Source organism: Miniopterus schreibersii (genome assembly GCF_964146895.1).
Source record: "Miniopterus schreibersii genome assembly, chromosome: 22".
Lineage (NCBI taxonomy): Eukaryota > Metazoa > Chordata > Mammalia > Chiroptera > Miniopteridae > Miniopterus > Miniopterus schreibersii.
In genome coordinates, this window is record NC_138124.1 from 15,054 (window position 1) to 35,144 (window position 20,091).

Genomic DNA, 20,091 nt, shown 5'->3' on the forward strand with positions numbered 1-20,091 from the left:
CCCCCGGGGGGGTCGCCCGGTGCCCGCCGCCCGCCGCGCCCTGGCCGCGGAGTGCCCGTGTGCGCGCGCTCGGGGTCCCCCGAGTCCCTTCTGCGGCTCACCCCACGCACGGCCGTGGCCCCGCGGAGCCCGGGTCAGGGTGCGGAGCCCCGCGGTCCCGCGCGGAGCTGCGGCGGCCCGAGCCGGCGGGAGCCCCCGGGGCAGCAGGACCCGGCGCGCGGCGGAGGGCGCGGCGGGGCCGGGGGGAGGAGCGCCGGGAGGAAGGGGCCGGCCCGGGAGAGCCCCCGCCCCGGGAGGAAGGGGCGGAGGCCGCTGCTTCCTGGCGCATTCCCGGCGCGCCCGACTGACTCACTCCCGCTGGAAACTCCCCGCCCGGCGGGAGCCCCGAGCCGCCGCCGACCCCGGTAAGGACCCTGCGCCCCCCGCGGCCCGCGCGCTCCGAGCCGTCCTCGGGGCCGGGGACCCGCGGGCGGCCGGGACTCGGCCTCCGGCGGCGCGGCCTCCCCTCCGCACGGCCTCGGGGCCCGCCCGGCGCCCTGGGCCCGCGATCCCGCGGCGGCGCGCGGGGGAGCCCCCGCGGGGAGGGGCGCCGCGTGCGGCGGTCATTGTTGGAGAGGGAGGCGCGGACCGCTGGCCGTCGGGGGCAGAGGGAGCGCCCGGCCCGGCGGAGCGGTGCGGCGGGTTCCGGGAGACCTGGGCTTTGTTGAGCGCGGGTGGGGCGCGGCGCCGCCCGCACAGCCCTGCGGGCCTCGGGCGTGAGCGCGCGGTGCGTGCGCCGCGGGTGCGGCGGGGAGCGAGCGGCCGGGAAACGCGCGTGGGGAGCGGCGTGCAGGCTGCGCGGCGCCCGGGCCCGGCCTCCTCTCCCGCGTTGTCCCGCGGCGGGGACAAGGGGGCCGGTTCCCCTGACCCGCAGGATCCGCGCGCCTGGGGCGCCCGGACTTAGCCGCGTTTCCTTTCCAGGGGGACCCGGTCCCAGGGCCCCGGACAGCGTCTCGCTGCGGCGCCGCGAGCCCGCGGTGCGTGTCGCCCGCTTCCTAACCCGAGTCCTTAGCGCGCCCGGGCCGGAGCGCAGCGACCCCGGGATGGAGCTCGCGTCGCTCACGCGGGGCCAGCTGTCCGGCCGGTTCCCTCGCGCGGCGGGCGGGGCCGGGTGAGCGCCCCGCCGGCCCCGAGCCCGCGGGGACCCGGCTCTCCGGGCGCGGAGCGGACGTGCGGGCGCAGAGCCCGCAGAGCCGCGCCCGGTCCCCGCGGGCCCCCCAGCCGCGCTGCCGGCGTCCGTGGAAGAGGGGGGTCGGCTCCACACCGCGCCCGGTCCCCGCGGGCCCCCAGCCGCGCTGCCGGCGTCCGTGGAAGAGGGGGGTCGGCTCCACACCGCGCCCGGTCCCCGCGGGCCCCCCAGCCGCGCTGCCGGCGTCCGTGGAAGAGGGGGGTCGGCTCCACACCGCGCCCGGGGCGTCAGCTCTGCGCCCGCGACGGACGGGGAGCTGCGGTGGGGACGCTTCCTGCGCTCGGCTCCTGTTTGTGCGCTGATAGGTCGCTCAAGGAAAACCTACCCCCCAAGTTTTGTGGGGGGTTTTGTATGTGTTTACTTGAATTTGTTTTTAAACTTACATATAGTAAAAGTCACATTTTCCTTGTGCAGCTCAGTGAGTTTTGACACAAATGCATCGTCTTGTGACTGGCCCACCAGTCAGGACGCGGAACAGCCCCGTCGCCCCCAGAATGCCTCCTGATGCCCCTTTGCGGCGGGGCGCCCTGCCCCACTGGACTCCCTGTGCGGCAGGGCGGTTCCCCCAGGGCGCTGCCTCCCGGCCCCTGCGCGGACCCAGTGCGCGCGGACTCGGCGCAATCCCCCTCGGCCCTGGGGGTGCGACTCAAGCTCTGAGAAGTGTGCCTCCAGGATTAAAAAAAAGGCCTTGCAGATCTTTACCTGTTGGCATACACAGTGTATGTGCTCAGACTGCCCTCATCCTTTGCTTTGTTTTTTTAAATCTTCACCCCAGGATGTTTTTTCGTTGCCTCTCAGAGTAGGAGAGAGAAAGAAACATCTACTGGTTGCCTCCCACGCTGGCGGGACCCAAGCCCGGGATCGAGTCTGCAACAGAGGTGCGTGCCCTTGGCTGGAATGGCACCCAGGACCCTTCAGTCCAAAGGCAGGCGCTCTAACCACGCAGCCAAACCGGTTAGGGCTCCCTGGTCCTTTTCAGCGGCTGTATAGTGTTCCACAATTATTTAATCAGCCTCCCGTTAACTGACATTGTTACTCTGCACGTCGCCACCATAATCATTGCTGTGTCTAGATATCTTTGTGCGCAAGCTCGGGTTCATCGTTCTGGAAGTGGATTTGGGTTTAAGTGACAGCTCACATTTCTTCGCTGCTCCTTTTGCTCCAGCATTGTTTTAAGCTGGGGTTGCTTTTCCCTGGAGGTCCGGGTAGTGGGATGTTCGGCTTCGTGGGCCCTGTGGTTGCTGTCACAACTACCTATTGTCCTGTGAAAGCGGCACAGACAGTATGTCCTAAGCGCCGTGCCCTGTTCTAATGAAACTTTATTTACAGAAACAGGCAGTGGGCTGCCGTTTGTTAACTCCTCCTGTTCGGAGCACTTTACATACCAATTATTCTCACAGCCCTCAGAGGCCGGTGCAATTATTGTTCCCAGGCTGGAAGTGGAAGTTGACAGAGGCGAAGTAGGTGTCCAAGTTTACATGGGTGATGAGTGGCAGAGCCAGACTCTGAAGCCACCATCTGACTCACACTCCAAGTGAAACATTAGAAAGAAGCTGTTAGACTCAAAATTTTAGACCCTGGCACCTGATCCTCATATAGTTATTGAGTCACTCACCTGTGCTTTGAAGGCACCGTGCTTGCTCAGGTACCATTCCGGGAGCACCTGTCTGCTGGCTCCCAGGTGTTCCCTCTGTTCCCCTCACCGTGTGACTGTCTGTGTCCTGGCTTTTTTGTTGTTGTTGCCAATCCTCACCTGAGGATATTCTTCCCATTGCTTTTTCAGAGAGAGTGGAAGAGGGACAGAGAGAGAGAAACATCGATGTGTCAGATCCCCGACTGGGGCAGGGGGTGGAGCCTGCAACCGAGGTACATGCCCTTGGCGGGAATCGAACCCCTGACCCTTCGGTCCGAGGGCCGATTCTCTAAGCACTGAGTTGGCTAGGGCCAACTCTTACCTCTTGAGTACCTTTTCATTACCAAAGGGGAAAAAACATAGATAAGTATAACTAGACAGGGAGGAACTTAAGAGTGGGAGCATCATCCTGTACACCAAAAGGCGGCAGGTTCGATTCCTGATCAGGGCACATACCCCGGTTCCAGGTTCAATCCCTTGGTGCACGTGCAGGAGGCAACTGATCCATGTATCTCTCTCTCTCTCCCCCCCTTCTCCCCTTTCCTCTCTCTAAAAATCAATAAAAAAATTAAATAAATAGGTGGGAGGGTTGGCCAGACCATCTGCCAGGTCTCAGGGCCCCTTGGGTCTGCAGGCGAAGTTCCTAGCTGCTGCCTCCAACCACAGGGACAAGGGAGTGACTGCACCTTCTAGTGCAGCCCGAAACCTGAGATCAGGAAGCTTACGTACAGGGCGGGCAAAAGTAGGTTTACAGTTGTGAGCACATGAAACAGTTTATTCTTCTATTATTATTTATTGCATTATTTTCCATACAAACAACCATAAGGCTATGTTTGCCCTGCCCCCTGTATGTATGTATGTATACATATACATGCATATATGTATATGTATGTGTGTGTTTATACATGTATACATATATATGAATGTATGATAAATGTTCATTGTAGGCAATTCCACAATGTGCAGAGGCACAGAAAATAGTGTTAGTTGAACCTTCCACAGCGACCTTTGCTCATGAGAAGCAAGCCCCAAATTGTAGCTTTTCATCTCACTCATAAACCCTGTACCACACACATACACATACATGGTGTTGTCTGCCTGCTTCTTTCTTCAAGCACAGAGAGAGAAACATTGATTTGTAGCTCCACTTATCTATGCGTCATTGGTTGCTTCTGGTATGTGCCCTGACCGGCGTCAAACCTGCAAACTTGGGGTATGGGGAGGACACTCTAACCATGGAGTACCCGGCCAGGGCCCAGTGTGCATACATCTTCATGATACAACAGCAGTGAACATAGTAACTATAGCATGCTCCCTTTTATAAAGACTAGAGTTTTAAAGTGCCCTTTAAGAGTATGTGTAGATGAGATACAGCTTGTAGGAAAGAAAGCAGGGGGTCGATGCCCTGCTGGGGTTCCCTGGTGGGCGACAGGCAGGACCCTAGCCTTTGCCGTGGCCGAAGGCCTGTCTGTCGTTATGAAGCATAGCCAAGTCCAGAGCAGGTCAGGGCATGAGCACTACTGTGCCTCTGAGGTCCAGTGAAACAGTTCCTAGCATCAGTCAGTTTCCTGAACTTCTTATGGATCTCAGCATTCCGTGTAAGGTACATCTTCTGAGGTTACCTGTTGCCTCAGAGCTCCTTCCCAGCGGGGGTTCAGGGTCTGATGTGCGCGGGCCTGCGGTTTGCAGGGCGCTGGCGTGGGCCCAGCTCGGCGCCTGCAGGCCTCTTCCTGCCCTTGGGGACTTGCAAGTGAAAGGGGAACGGGCTGGAAAGGCTCTTGTGGCAAAAATTTTAGACTGAAGTTTCTCAGGGAAAAGTAGGTGACACAGGCAAGTAGTCTGAGCCGGCGGAGACTGTGACACGGCGTGACTGTGTTCAGCGTCAGTGTGTGGTGCGTCTGTGTGAATGCCGGGTCCTGGCGCAGGACCACAGCCCTCCTGGAGCCCCCGGGCGTGGCCGGGGCCCTGGATGTGTGGCCGGAAGCCCTGGGGCCTGGTGAGGGCCCTGGCGCCGACCTGGAGCGCGGGCTGGCACCAGGAGTCCTGGGGGCGTGGCCGGGAGTCCTGGGGGCGTGGCCGGGAGCCCTGGGGCGTGGCCTGGAGCCCCGGGGCCTGGTGAGGGCCCTGGCGCGGGGTTCGGCCAGGCGCCTTAGGGGCGTGGCCTGGAGCCCCCGGGCCTGGTGAGGGCCCTGGCGCGGGGTGGGGCCAGGTGTCTTGGGGGCGTGGCCGGGAGCCCTGGGGCGTGGCCTGGAGCCCCCGGGCCTGGTGAGGGCCCTGGCGCGGGGTAAGGCCAGGTGTGTTGGGGGCGTGGCCGGGAGCCCTGGGGCGTGGCCTGGAGCCCCCAGGCCTGGTGAGGGCCCTGGCGCGGGGTGGGGCCAGGTGTGTTGGGGGCGTGGCCGGGAGCCCTGGGGCGTGGCCGGGAGCGGAGCGGGCCTGCAGCTCGAGGGGAGCAACGCAAGCCCAGCGCTCTGTGCACCCCACACCCTAGCGCCACTGCAGGCCAGGCCCTGGCGGTGTCCGGGAGGGGCAAGGAGAGAAGAAAGGGCGCACGCAGCCATGTGGGGTGTCGGCCGGTGGCGTCTGCCCTTGGTCGCCCTGTCTGTGGGAGAGCTGCGAAGACTGGCGCCGGGGACCTGTGCCCGCCGCGGCAGCGCCAGCCTGTCGCCGCAGAGCTCGGACAAGGCAGAGAAGGCCGAGCGGCGGCGGCACCCGGCCTGTGCTTCACGGGCCGCGCGGCCACGGCCGCGGCCACGGCTGCATGGGGACAGCACTGCCAGGCGGGCGGGGCCGGCGGCTCTCAGGCCTGCGTGGGACTCGGCCGCTGCCCCTGTGGGCGGGCAGCCCCCCAGTCTGGTGGGACCGCACCTGGGGTGTCCTAAAAGAGCACTGGGCTGCACATCCTGGGGGCCTCCCTTCCCTGGAAACAAGCACGTTTTCTGCTGAAGGATGAAGGACGCCGCAGCCCCAGGAAACGTCACAACTAGGGGACCTCCTGTCCCTGGATCCCAACCACCAGCCGTCCCAACGAGGTCCAGGCAGGGGGTGGGAGAGCAGGGAGCCGGTGCCAGGCTGCGAGGAGGGCCCCTGACTCTGCTTCAGGGGTTGAGACCCGACTGGAATCCTGGACCCACCTTCGCTTTTTACTGATGATACGTTTGAGCATCAGAGCAGTTTTTTTCATCCAGATCTCAGGAGGTGGCCCAGTACCTCGAGTAGACAAAGGTGGGGCTGCTCTCCCTGGCCCTGGCAGGGCATCCCGGGGTTCAGGGAACAGGGTTTGAAAACCATAGCTGCAGGTAGAGGGAACCAGTGCAAATGGAAACAGGGGCGTGACATCGGTCAGAGTCCTGCTTTGCACAGTGTAAAGGGCAGTGGCAGGCTGGGTGCAGCTTTGTAGGGCTCCCGGTAGGAGTCAGCCGGTCAGGTCAATGGGGCAGTGGCAGGAAGCCTGGGGAGGAGGCATTTCAGGAGGCAGAGAAACCACTGTGTTGGGAGGACCCTGTCCCAGGGGGGCAGCCTGACCCTGGCTGCAGGGCCAAAGACTGAGGGCCAGGGGACTGGAGAGCAGTGTCCCTCCCAGAGGGCCCCAGACACTCAAGATTCCCTGGCAAGCTCGACTTAGATGTTGTGATTTTCAAGCAAACGTAATTTTGTGTGTCTGTTCTTATGAGGTAATTGCAGAAGAGATCATTAAAACAACTGCATGTCTTCAGTAGTGAGGCTGGGCCAAAGGATGGTGTTTGGTTTTTAATCATGAACTTTTGGCCCAGTTCACAGCAGCCCCGGTCCCCCTGCCCTACTTAATCTTGGGGACAAGCTGCAGTTCCTGCTAGCTGGCGACACAGAAAAATGCACTGTGTTTAAGTCTGCGAGGAAGGCACAGTTCAGTAAAGTAGGCGTTTCTTCATGAGAACATTTATTTTGCACGTGGACGGATTGCCCAAAAGTATTGGACATTTCTGCTTTTCAGAGTACTGTTATTTGCATAGAGAAGGGGAAGAAAACTGGCAGAGGTCTTGAGGCATTAGCAGAAACTGCCTGTCGTTCGCTGCTGTTTGATTAGGCGGTGGAGTTGGACAAGGAAGTACTTGCAAGTTATAAAATAAAAAATTACAAGTATGGAAATTCTGTGAAGACCTTCTTTCCAGCAAAATCGCCCTCTTGGGACAGGTCAGGCTGGCTGGTAGGGGGCATCAACACACACTGCCTTTCCCACTGAAACATGGTCTCACCACGTTTTGTAACCTTGGTGTGGAGCTGCCCTGGCAGTTTGTATTTTATATATACAAGGGAATGGCGATAAAAAAAGAAATACATCTCTGTGGTAACAGACATTTATCCTCTAACCTGGTAGAACACAAGGCCCCTCCTGTGGCCCACATTTCACCCCGGGGGAGGTGGGTTGCAGATGGAAGGGCTGGTGCCAAGCTTCCTGGCCATGACACCAGTGGGTCCAGTGAGCCTTGGTTTTGCCCGAGCAGTCCGCTTTTTCTGCACGGAGCATGTATTGTTTGTGATCAGGAAGACACCAAGGCACAGGGACCCAGTGTGGGCAGTTAAAACCCATGACCTTCTGGTCTGCTAGTCGACACTCTAACTACTGAGCCAAACCGGCCAGGGAGGAAATATGTTCTTTTAATGATACCGTTGAGCATTATCATTGTGGAGGCCACTTACAAAGTCTTTTCAGTTCTCAGGTACAGTCGAGGGTCTGCCCCAGGGGCCGTGTGGTGACCGGACAGACAGCGCCCCTGTCTGGGGGACGCAGGCTCTATGGGGGGCTGGCAGCAGCCCTGCCTGAGCAGGGAAGGCAGCCAGGGGTCATGTGGCGGGTATCGGGTTGGGAGTGTCAACCGAAGTTTGTCACCACCAGTTCAAAGCCGACAGGAGTCCCCTGTTGTGCAGCATCTCGCCTGTGAGACAGCTCAGGCATGAAACAGGCCAGTGAGGGGCTCAGGGGAGGCCTGTCAGGTGTTACTGGTCACCTTGGGCTCCCGGAGGCAGAGGGGAAGCTGGCTTATATAGAGAAGAGGGCCTGCCTCTGGTCCCTGATTGGTCCATTTCTGTGCAAATGAGAACTCCCAGTTTGCACAGGTTGCTTGGTCCAAATAACACCGTCCTGATTGGTCTGTAAAGATGCAAATAAGGATATAGTTGTGCAGCTCCAATTGCACCTGGCGAGTCTTTAGCCCATTGGTTGAATTTCAGTCCTAGTAGCTCCCTTATAAGGGTGGCTCAGCCGCAAGACCACAGTGCAGGGGCCTGGCAGCTTAGTCTGTGGCTTTTCCCTGAAATGCAGCGAGCACCGGAGGCCTCCGTAAGCAGGGACTGCTAGATTCTGGTTATGAATTTGGCCCCAACTGACCACAAGGAGTCCTTCTGGGCAGGTATATTCCTGTAGTTTGAGCACCCAGGGGTGCTCCCAAGTCTCTCGATTCTATGCATGTTCCACAAATACGTATTCGTTCAGTTTCTGCCTCAGCCCTGTTAAGAAAACTTTGAAGAGTCAGCTCTGAACCCAACACTACAAAGTATATTTTCTGATTTACCTACAAAAAGTATTGCTATTCCTTTGCTCCCCATTTTTTTATTGTGGTAAAACATACATAACAGAATATTGACCATTTTAACCATTTTTAGATGTACAGTTCAGTGGCATTGAGTGCGTTCACGTTGTGGTGCGGCCATGTCTCCAGAACCTTTCCTGTCTCCCACGTGGAAACTGTACCTATTAAACACTAACTCCCATTCCGGCCTCCTCCAAGCCCTGGCAACCATTGTCCTGCTTTCTCTCTGTGAATGTAACTGCTCTCAGTGGGATCATACAGTACAGTTGACATTTGAACAAAGCAGGGTCAGGACTGCCAACCCGCTTGCAGTTGAAAATCGAGGCATAACTTAGATCGGCCTCCGCATAGAAGTGGACGTGCACAGTCCGAACCCGTGTTGCTCAGGGTCGACTGTGTTTGTTCTTTTGCGTCTGGCTTATTTCACGGAGCATAAGGTCCTTAAGGTTCGAGGTTCATCTGTGTTGTAGCATGTGTCAGAATTTCCTTCCTTTTTAAGGCTGAGTAATATTTTATCGTGGTTATGTACCCCATAAATACTGCCTTTTTTGTTGTTGTTAATCCTCAGCTGAGGATATTTTTTCCATTGATTTTTAGAGAGAGTGTATGGGTGGGGGGGGAGAGAGAAACACCAATGTGAGAGAGAGACATCGATCAGTTGTCTTCCGCTCGGCCCCGACTGAGGCCGGGGATCAAACCTGCGACACTTCTGTGTATGGTTTGGGACAATGGTCTAACCACTGAGCAACAATGGCCAGGGCCATAAATATTGCTATGTTTATGCAAAGAAAAGTGTCTTTAACCACTGATTTGAAATCAGTTGAGTGTTAGACATTTTCCCTTAGCCTTTCTGCCACCCTCCGGCACTGCCTCTTCCTCCACTATGGGTGGTCTCTGCTCCTCCTGGGCAGAGATGAGAAGGGAAGGAGGGTCCTGTGGGCTCTGGGTGTGAGGCCAGGGTCACTTGGGCTGTGTGGCTGTCCCACAGTGGTTGGCCTAACCTGTTTTTTCATTGACCAATGGGAGGGGACACGTAGGAACTGTATGGGCTCCCAGGCCACTCCTGACATAGCCTGGGCTTGGGCCATAGAAAGGGCTGAGAGTGGGACTCAGGGCTGGATCCCCAGGAGGCATGTCACCTGGCAGCCTGGGCCCTTGGAGGCCGCCTGCTTTGAGGTGTCCTGAATGGACACCACTGGAGCTCCCCAGGCTGGCTCATCAGGGCAGTAGCCAAGGCCACTGGCCTTGTGCTCTCACTATCCTGGGCTTCCCCTCTGTTCAGTGTGTGGAACGGGAAGTTGTGATGCTTGAAGGAAGTTGGTAATGAAAGAAAAAGGCTGTCTTCCTTTTTTCAAAAATACCAAGTATTTTGAAAAATATTTGCTCCATTTTAAGTTAGAAAGATGCCGAACAGATCTGTTGCCAGGAGGAGTGTTCTGTAAATGCCAGTTAGGTCCATGTGGCCCAGCTGCGCTCAGTTCTGGGCTCCTGCTGATCACCGGGTGTGAGGCCAGGGTCACTTGGGCTGTGTGGCTGTCCCGTGGTGGTTGGCCCAACCTGTTTTCACAGAATCGTTGCAGTTCCTCCTGCTCTTACAGATTTCCTTCTTCTTTCTGTCCCTGTCTGCTTGGTGTGGTTTGGGGCGCCCTTGCTCAGCGCATCCACATTTAGCATTGCTCTGTCTCCCTGGTGACTGACCTGCTGTCATTGTGCAATGTGCCTCCTGACCCCTGGTAACTTCTTTGCTCTGGAGTTGACTGCTCACATAGCCACTCCAGCTGCCTTTTAACTTGAATGGTTCACCTCTTACTTTCAACCGTGTCACTGTATTTGAAGTGTGTTTCTTATAGCTGCATGTACAGCCACACGTCACACAATGTTTCTGTCAACTGTGGACCACGTATACGACGTGGTTCCATAAAGTTACAATGGAGCTGAAAGATTCCTGTCACCCAGTGACGTGGGAATGTGGTAGTGCAAGGCAATGCTGATGTGTCCGTGGGGCACGCTCAGCAACCCGTGAGCTGCCACGCAGTCCAGTGTTCAGTGGTTGTACCATCCAGGTGTGTGAGTGCTCTGATGTTCACACTGTAACAGAAGCACTAAGGACTCTTCTCAGAGCCTGTCTTTTTTTTTTTTTTTGTAGTCTTCACCTGAGGATATTTTTTCCATTGCTTTTCAGAGAGTGGAAGGGGAAGAGACAGACAGACAGACAGACAGACAGACATAGATGTGAGAGAGACACATCGATTGGCTGGCGGAGTTCAAGCCTGTAACTGAGGTACGTGCCTTTGGCCGGAATCAAACCCAGGACCCTTCAGTCCTCAGGCCGGCACTCGAATCACTGAGCCAAACCGGCCAGGGCTCAGAGCATATCTTTAAGCAGCACAGGACTGTAGTTGGGTCAGGTTTTTTTATCTTTTCTGACAATCTGTCTTTTAATCATGGTGTTTAGACTATTATATGTTTGCATTTATTTCTACAGATCATTTTATTATTTGATTCCTGTTAGATAACCCACCCCCTTTGGCTTGCAAACAATAGAATTTTATTTTTCACAGTTCCCAAGGCTTAGACGGCTGAGGTCAGACTGTGTCAAGGTGGCAGTGTGGTCGGGTTCTGTTGAGGCCTGTTATATTGTGATTTATAATAAATATATCTTTGGTCTTTGTCGTTTATGATAGAGAGCTCCTAAAACCTTTGGAATTTACTTAGTGATAAGAGCAATAAAGGTGTCTTAATATTGTTAACAAACCACACCTGAGTTGACTGAAGGGACTTTTGGAAAGCCCTCCCTAAGACTGGGGGCTGGTTGCCAGGAGACCTAATCCTGTGGTGGGAGGTTTTCAACTTTCAGTCCCACCTCCTGATCTTAGGGAGGGGGAGGGGCTGGAGGTTGAGTCCCTTGCCAGTGGCCAGTGATCTAATCAGTCATAGCTAAGTAAGGAAGCCTCCATGAAACCCAGATGGACAGGCTCATTTGGAGAGTTTCTGGGCTGATGGGCACATGGGTGTTTGGGAAGCCTGTGGCACTCATGCCCACTCATTATCCATCCCCCAGATGCTCTGTGCCTCTCTTCCATCTGGCTGTTCCTGTATAATAAACCGGTCATCTGTTATGAAATATTAAGTAAGCAAAATGTTTCTCTCAGTTCTATGAGCCTCTCTAGCAAACTAATTGAACCCAAGGAGGGGGTTATGGGAACCTCTGATTTGTAGCCTGTCAGTCAAAAGTGCGGGTAACAACCTGTAACTTGCACCTGGTCCCCGAAATGGGGGCGGGGGAGAGTCTTGAGGGACTGAGCCTTAACCTGTGGGATCTGACACTATGTGCAGGTAGACAGTGTCAGAATTGAGTTAAACTGTAGGGCAGCCAGCTGGTGTGTGGGAATTGCTTGCTGGTGACGGGGAGACTCCACACTGGAATTGGTGACAGACTAGAGGGCCCCCTTCTGGGTTGCAGACACCAGCCTCTCATTGTGTCCTCATGTGGCAGCAAGAGGATCCTTATTTTTTTATTGCTCTTTCCCTTTCCTGCCTTCTTTTCGGTTATTTGGACACTTTTAGTATTTCATTTTAATTTAGTCTTTATGATTTTATAAGTTATTTTGCTTTGTATAGCTGGTTCTTTTTGTTTGTTTTGTTTTTTTTGTGTGTGGTTGCTCTAGGTATTATAAAGTATATGCTTAACTTTTTGGTCTACTTAGAACTGTCACTGGGAAGGGCCTGGCACCGAGCAGCTCTGCCCCAGTATGGTCTGGAATGTGTGGGTTCTTATTTTTTTAATCCTCACCTGAGGGTATTTTTTCCATTGCTTTTCAGAGAGAGTGGGGTGGGGAGAGAGAGAAACATTGATGTGAGAGACACAAATCGGCTGGTTGCCTCCTGCATGTGACCCTTCGGGGCCGGGGATTGAGCCTGCAACTGAGGCACATGCCCCTGCCCAGAATTGAACCTGGGACCCTTCAGTCCATGGGCTGATGCTCTAACCACTGAGCCAAGCCAGCTAGAGCTGGAATGCGTGGGTTCTTAACTTTGTGCAGGAAAGATTCCATGACACAAGTCCAGGTGATTTTGAGAGTACGCTTATTAAAGCTGTGGACAGTGAAAGGAGGGAAGGTCTTTGGATAGAAGATGCAAAATCTTAACAACAGGAGGGAGCCTAGGTGGAGCTGCTTTTTGGCTCACTGAAAAGTTAGGCAAAAGGAGGGTACTTGGAGACAGGTTCAGGGGGTTAGCCCAGGATGAGATGCCCACTGCTCCCCTGGTTGCAACTCTTATAGAGACCCTTAGAACTTAGGAGAAAGAAAGCAAACATACACGCCAGAGGAAAGAAGGGGGAAAGGCATGGGCGTGCTCAAGGGAGAACCTGTACTGGGTCCTTTGTCTTAAGTGTTTTTATCTGTTTTCTAAAGGCGGGAATTTTAGGGGAGGTCTCTGGGGAGGATGTCAATAAGATATTCATCAGCTTCCCAGGTGATGAATATGCTGATTCATCAAAATTTGCATATAGCGGGGTCAGGGTCATTCTCTGGTCAGTTTTACTTTCAAAGAATGTCACCGAAGAGGGACTAGGACTGAGGTGGGTCTACTCCTGGCATGGGAATGTGTAAACCATTTGCTCCCGAGTGTCCTTGGTTAGAGAAGATGAGACTGCAGTTTATTAGCTGGCTGTAGATTGCTCGGCCTTGTTTAACTGTCTGTCTCAGTTTCCCCATTCCAGTTGCCAAGGAATTTTCCTAGCTTCTTACTGTCCTGCCTCAGAACCAATATTTCACTACTTCAGGTGGAATGCACAAACCTTACCACCTTATAGGTCTTTGCCTTCCCCTTTTATGTGATAGTTGCCTTATATATTACATTTACATACACTGATGACCCCATCAGACAGTGCTCTAATTTTTGCTTTCGGCACCAAACATTCTTTAAACAGCTCTAGAGGAAGTGGTCTATTCTGTTTATTCACTTGTACCCTTTCTATTGATTTTCCTTGGTCCTTCAAGTCCTAAGTTTCCTTCTGGTATCATTTCCCTTCTCTCTGAGGAACTTTTGTTAATGTCTGTGTTTCTTCTTCATTCCCAAAGGACATCTTTCCTTGACATAGGATTCTGGGTTGACAGTTGTTTCTTTCACACTTAAGAAGTGTCATTCCACTTCCTAAGATGTCCTGTTCCCAAGGAGAAATCTACAGACATTCAAATTCTTGTGGGTGGTGAGTCATTTTTCTCTGTCTGTTTTATATACATGTATATGTTCTTTAGTTTTCAGCAGTTTGGCTGTGATGTGTCTGAGTGTGGATTTCTTTAGCTTTATCATATTTGGGGTCTGTTGAGCTTCTTGAATCTATAGATGAACATCTGTCGCATTTGGTAAGTTTTTGGTCATGGCTTTCAGCTCTTTTTCAGTGCTGCCCACTTTCTGCTCTTCTCTCACTCGGATGACGCAAATGTTAGGCCCTTCTTCTTGTCCCAAAGATCCCTAGTCTCTTCTTCTTTCAATCCTGTGTCTCTCTGTTGTTCAGATCAGATCATGTCTATTGTTTTATCTTCAGGTTCACGGAATCTTTCCTCTGCTCTTGAGCAAATGTAGGCAGTTTTTCAAATTTTTGAAATTTTGCCCTGGCTGCTGTTTCTCTGTGGTTATAGAGCGTCGACCTGCTCACCGAAAGGCTGTGGGTCCAATTCCTGGTCAAAGGGCACGGACCTGGGTTACAGGTTTGATTCCTGGACCAGGTCAGGTGTGTGCAGGAGGCAACCGATTGAAGTGTCTCTCTCACATCAATGATTCTCTCTCTCTCACTCTCCCCCCTCTCTTCCTCTCTCCCTCTGTGCCCCCCTTCCACTCTCTCTAAAAAATCAATGGAGTCCTGGCTGGTTTGCGCAGTGGTTAGAGCGTCGGCCCATGGACTGAAGGGTCCTAGGTTTGATTATGGCCTAAGGCACGTACCTCAGTCACAGGCTCCATCCCTGGTCCTGTCGGGGCTGGTGCGGGAGGCAACCAATCGATGTATCTCTCTCACATCAGTGTTTCTTTCTTTCTCTCCCCCCCCCCCTTTCACTCTCTCTGAAAATCAATGGAAAAGATATCCTTGGGTTAGGGTTAACAACAACAAAAACCCCACTAAAATTTCTAAAATTTCCATTTGGGTTTTTATATAATGAGACATTTTTTTGGCTCACCTTCAGTATTTTCTTTCAGTTTGGGAGTTTTATCATTGAGCATTTTTATGATTTAAAGCCTGGCATGTAACTGTAACATCTGAGTTATTTCAGTGCCGTCTCATGTCCTTTTGCTGTAGGAGTTATGACGCTCCTGGTTGTTTGTGTGCTGACTGGGCATTTTGGCTATTATGATACGAGACTGGGTCTTGTTTAAATCCTAGGAGAATGCTGATTTTTAATTTTAGCGGGCAAACAACTGAGTTCGACTTAGGCTATGGTCCTGACCTGCCTTCTGTGGGTTGTGATGGTGTCACTTCTGTTCTTGGAGCCTCCAAGGTGCCATTGGACCTGTGCTGTGCCTGCTGCCCACAGCCATCTGGGACCTGACTGTGGTCTCTGGGATTGGGGTGTGGGAGGATCAGGTCCACCCATGTGCAGCTTGTGTGTGGGCCTCCCGTGTGTACTTGGTCTTCTGAGCCCCTTTCTCTCCTCACTGCCCCAGGCTTTCTGGTGCCCTGAGGTGCCCTTTTTGCTTCACCCAGCACCCCGGGGGCTTTGGGAACCCTCCCCACCATGAACCTCCACACCTGTGTCTCGCCTGGGGCCCAGTGCTGGGAGGAGGGGTGGGTGCCTCTTCCATTTAGTGTTCCCGTCCAGCCCGCCTGTTGCTCTTTCCTTCTCAGAACACATGTAGTGGCCCCTTGTCCCATCGGGGTTGGGGCTGCCCCATATGTCCTGTCTGGAGCAACTACTCTCTGTGTCCTGTTGGGGGTTGGAGCAGCATTCAGCAGGAGGCAGGATGCAGTGTGCGGAGTCCTGTCCCCTGGAACTGGCACACGTGCTGAGATGACTTCCGGCTCCATGTCTGTGCTGCTCCACGCGGCCTCAGACTTGTGGTCTGCTAACAGCCCCTCCCTGTGTCACCGGAGCCCTCACCCTCACCTCAGTAGTCTGACCCTGCAGGCCGACCCTGTTCTGGGAGTCCCTAGCGTTTCCCCACAGCACAGGTGGCTTCGTATTGTGTTCTAGGCCAGGATGGCGGCCCAGGTGACCCTGGAGGACGCGCTGTCCAACGTGGACCTCCTGGAAGAGCTGCCTCTGCCCGACCAGCAGCCCTGCATCGAGCCCCCGCCGTCCTCGCTGCTCTACCAGGTGGGTGCCGGGTGACCATGGGCAGGCTGCCTGGGACGCTGAGCTCCACGTGATGGTTTTTCTCTTCTTTTTAGCCAAATTTCAACACTAACTTTGAAGACAGAAATGCATTTGTCACCGGTATTGCAAGATACATTGAACAAGCGACCGTCCACTCCAGCATGGTAATCACGACGGCTTTGCTCTCAGTGGGGGTGGGGGCACATCTAGTGGCAACTGTACCCTTTTTTGGTACTATCCTGATGGGATGCCTATTGAGGAGAAAGAAGACTGAATGAAATGCTTCGTTTATTTGTTGTTGTCTTAAAAGCCTTTGTTTTTCTTATTATAAAACAAAACATGGTCTTTCTGAAAATTTAGCGTCTATGGCCCAGAGAAAGCCTTTGTCGGCATTTCAAGGAAGCCCCTTTTCTCTCTCAGGCACCCGTAGGCATGCACCCCTTCTGGCATTGACTGTAAATGAAGTGCAGTGTTAAACTTGCGTATTTTTATGATTTTACAAACATTTTGTAAATGTCAACAATTGAACTTTTTTTTAATCCTCCCCCGAGAACATATTTATTGATTTTTAGAGAGGGGGGGAGAGGGAGAGAGAGAAGAAAACAACACATGTATGTGAGAGAGAAACATTGATGAGCTGCCTCCCATACACGCCCCGACTGGGGATCGAACCCACAACCGGGTATGTACCCTGACTGGGAATCGAACCCCCGACCTTTTGGTGCCCAACCAACTGAGTCACACTGACCAGGGCTGATTTAACTATTTTTGCATGTTTACTTAGTTTCCCTCTGTCTTACAATAAAAAATGCTATATGCTGTAATGAACACCTTTCTAAATACATAGTTATTGCCTTTGGCTAGATTTGTAGAAGTGGAGTTACTGGGTCAAAGGCTGTGAACATTTTAAAGTCAATTTAAATGTCAGTCGTAGTTGACATTTACAAGAACATCTATGCAATTTTTTTACCATTTTTACTGGAGGAAACAATGGGGAAGGAGTAGACACTAGGGCAGTTTTAAAATGATGGTGATCCTCTCTTCACGGATGCACCCCCTGGATGCCAGGTGCTGTGGAAACACTGCTTAGCTTTTCCTCCGTAACCTGGTGGAGCCATGGGATGTCATGTGATGTCTGTCTGTGGGCATCCCAGCTGCAGTTCCCCTGCGCCACCCCTAACTTCAGGTCTGCATTGCCCTCGGTTGTTGGGGCTGAGTGGGGCTAAGGCGTAGCAGCTGTGCCAGATGTGCTGGGCCGTGTTGGCCTGGCGCAGAGGTGCCTGAATGTCGCTGACACCCCTCTCCAGCCTGCAGTACCCAGGGCGTGTTTCGGGTGGTCGTCAGGGCCTCGCCGCTGCATCACTGCGTCTCCTCACCACCATGTCACCAGCCTCACCAGCTTCTTAACAGCTCTTACTTAGCAGGCACATCCTGGTGCTTGTCCCTAAAACGCAGAGTCTGGATAGTTTGTGCCAGTAGATTTTAGCAGTTTGGCATCTCCTGTGTTAGGATTGTTCCCCTGCTTGCCTTAGATTTGCCCTGTGTAACCTTGCAGAATGAGATGCTGGAGGAGGGCCAAACGTACGCGGTCATGCTGTACACCTGGAGGAGCTGCTCTCGTGCCATCCCGCAGGTACCCTGTCACCCGGCTCTGCCAGCCAGACCGAGTCCCAGCCCAGCAAGGCCACGCCCACAGCCCAGCCCAACAAGGCCACGCCCACAGCACGCCCAGCCTAGCAAGGCTACGCCCAGCCAGAAAGGCCACGCCCACAGCACGCCCAGCCCAACAAGGCCCGCCCACAGCCCTGCCCCAGCCCAGCAAGGCCACGCCCACAGCCCCGCCCCGCCCAACAAGGCCACGCCCCAGCCCAGCAAGGCCACGCCCACAGCCCCCGCCCCGCCCAGCAAGGCCACGCCCCAGCCCAGCAAGGCCATGCCCACAGCCCCGCCCCACCCAGCAAGGCCACGCCCCACAGCCCCGCCCCAGCCCAGCAAGACCACGCCCCACAGCCCAAGGCCCCGCCCTCAGTCCCCGCCCAGCCCAGCAAGGCCACGCCCACAGCCCCCGTCCAGCCCAACAAGGCCACGCCCACAGCCCACAGCCCAGCAAGGCCACGCCCCCACAGCCCTGCCCAGCCCAAGGCCACGCCCCACGGCTCCGCCAAGCCCAGCGAGGCCACGCCCTCACCACAGCTCCGCCCAATGCAGCAAGGCCATGTCCCCATCACGTCTTCGCCCAGCCCCCGCGAGGCCACGCCCCCACCACAGCTCCGCCCGACGGAGCAAGGCCACGCCCCCACCACGACTCCGCCCAGCCAGGCCACGCCCCCACCACTGCTCCGCCCAGCCATCAAGACCACGCCCCCACCACGACTCCACCACAGCTCCGCCCCAGACCATGCCCCCACCTCACCAGCTCCCCCCAGCAAGGCCCTGCTCAGTTCCGCTGACCACCCCTCCCAGGCCACGCCCCCACTTCACCAGCCCCCCCCCCCCCTTGAATTCCACCCCTCCGCAGTCAGGGACCCCGGCTCTAGCAGGCCCCCCGCCCCCCGCTTCTGGCTGGGTTGAACCCTCTTTACCCTACTTGTCTATTCCCAGGTGAAATGTAACGAGCAGCCTAATAGGGTGGAAATTTATGAGAAGACCGTGGAGGTCCTGGAGCCCGAGGTCACAAAACTGATGAATTTTATGTACTTCCAGGTAAGGCAGCGAGGTCATCGTAGGGGTTCACACAGAGGAGTGGGATGGTGCCCTGGCACTGCCACCATGAGCTCAGCAAACCAAGTGCCTGTAAATTAAAGCGGCCTCGGCAGCTTCTGAGACGAAAGGGAACTAAGCCTGTGGCAGTTGGAAGCTTCGCCTGCCCTTTTGGAATAAACACTGCCCTTGTGTTTCTCCTCTCTCCTTGAGAGCCAGTGTTTCCTTCGTGAAGACTGCTTTCTCAGCTCCACATACGCCTCTCTCGGCCAGGTTGTGCTTTCGAATCTCAGTTTTTCAGGTGTTTTCTTTCTCAAACTCACCCTGATGGCTCACTCAGGTGGCCTCACCTGGCCCCTTCTGGCCCTTGGTTAGGCAGAGTGGCTGCATGGACAGAGGACTTGCTGACTTTTATTTTTTTATTTTTTACTAATCCTCACCTGAGGATATTTTTTCCATTTATTTTTATTTTTAAATACTATTTATTTTTATTTTTAAAAAATATATCTTTATTGATTTCAGAGAGAGGAAGGGAGAGGGAGAGAGAGATAGAAACATCAATGATGAGAGAGTCATTCATTGGCTGCCTCCTTCACGCCCAGAACGGGGGATCGCGCCTGCAACCTGGGTATGTGCCCTGACTGGGAATCGAACCTCGATCTCCTGGATCCTAGATCAATGCTCAACCGCTGAGCCATGCCCGGCCGGGCTCCATTTATTTTTAGAGAGAGGGGAGTAGGGAAGGGGGGAGTAGGGAAACATGGATGTAAGAGAGACACATCGGGGATCAAACCTGCAACCCAAGTACGTGCCCTTGAGCAGGAATCGAATTTGCGACCCTTTGGTGCGCAGGCCAATGCTCTAACCACTGAGAAACACCTTTCAGGTTAGGACACCCCCCTTCCCCTCTGAAAGCTCAAACTTCTGTTTTATAGATGTCCTCTGAGAGCATTTTGTCCAGTAACTTTAGTGGAATAATCAGTAAAATTCTGTTACTATAGGGACATGGTTGGTAAAGTGCAAAATTAATAATGATTGTCACAGAGTAAAGGCACGTGGAGTCTCTTTCCTGCGCTTTAAATATCCACGCACTTGGGTGGGTGTTTTGTGAGTGGGTATGGATACTGTGCTCCAAGGCGGGCGTGGAACTGGCCCTTTGCTGACAGCGGCTTTCCTGCCCCCCCTTCCTCTGCTCAGCGGAACGCCATCGAGCGTTTCTGTGGGGAGGTGAGGCGCCTGTGCCATGCGGAGAGGAGGAAGGACTTTGTGTCTGAGGCCTACCTGATCACGCTGGGCAAGTTCATCAACATGTTCGCCGTGCTGGACGAGCTGAAGAACATGAAGTGCAGCGTGAAGAACGACCACTCGGCCTACAAGAGGTGAGCCTCCCCGCCGCCTGCGCCCCAGCGGAGAGCGCCGGGGGTACTTGGCGAACCGTGCGTCCTGCACACAGTGGGTGTGCATCCCACTGTGTGCCGAAGTCATTGCAGCTGGTTGGTAGTGGTTACTCGCCAGGCTCAGGGTTGTTTGATACGTGCTCCTGGGGCAACGGGCAGGTGACATGTGCTGCGATGCATTCTCAGTGTGTGTCACCCTCAAATGAGGGTGAGGTGGAAGCTGAGCTAGATCCCTGGATTTTCAGTCTTACTC

General features: G+C 54.6%; 1 protein-coding gene across 3 annotated transcripts in view; it reads left to right on the forward strand.

The window, feature by feature from the left end:
• Positions 1 to 286: 286 nt before the first annotated feature.
• Positions 287 to 20,091, forward strand: part of CYFIP1 (cytoplasmic FMR1 interacting protein 1) — a 59,900-nt gene continuing 40,095 nt past the window's right edge. The window contains exons 1-7 of one of the 3 annotated variants that reach the window (XM_081124459.1): positions 291 to 404; positions 10,611 to 10,709; positions 15,619 to 15,741; positions 15,816 to 15,905; positions 17,297 to 17,374; positions 18,343 to 18,444; positions 19,639 to 19,820. In XM_081124459.1, the coding sequence (XP_080980585.1) occupies positions 15,625 to 15,741; positions 15,816 to 15,905; positions 17,297 to 17,374; positions 18,343 to 18,444; positions 19,639 to 19,820 (569 nt within the window). In that variant the 5' untranslated portion in view covers positions 291 to 404; positions 10,611 to 10,709; positions 15,619 to 15,624. Of the gene's footprint in view, positions 405 to 10,610; positions 10,710 to 15,618; positions 15,742 to 15,815; positions 15,906 to 17,296; positions 17,375 to 18,342; positions 18,445 to 19,638; positions 19,821 to 20,091 lie in introns of all 3 variants that reach the window. The other 2 variants (XM_081124458.1, XM_081124460.1) reach the window with 2 other exon arrangements.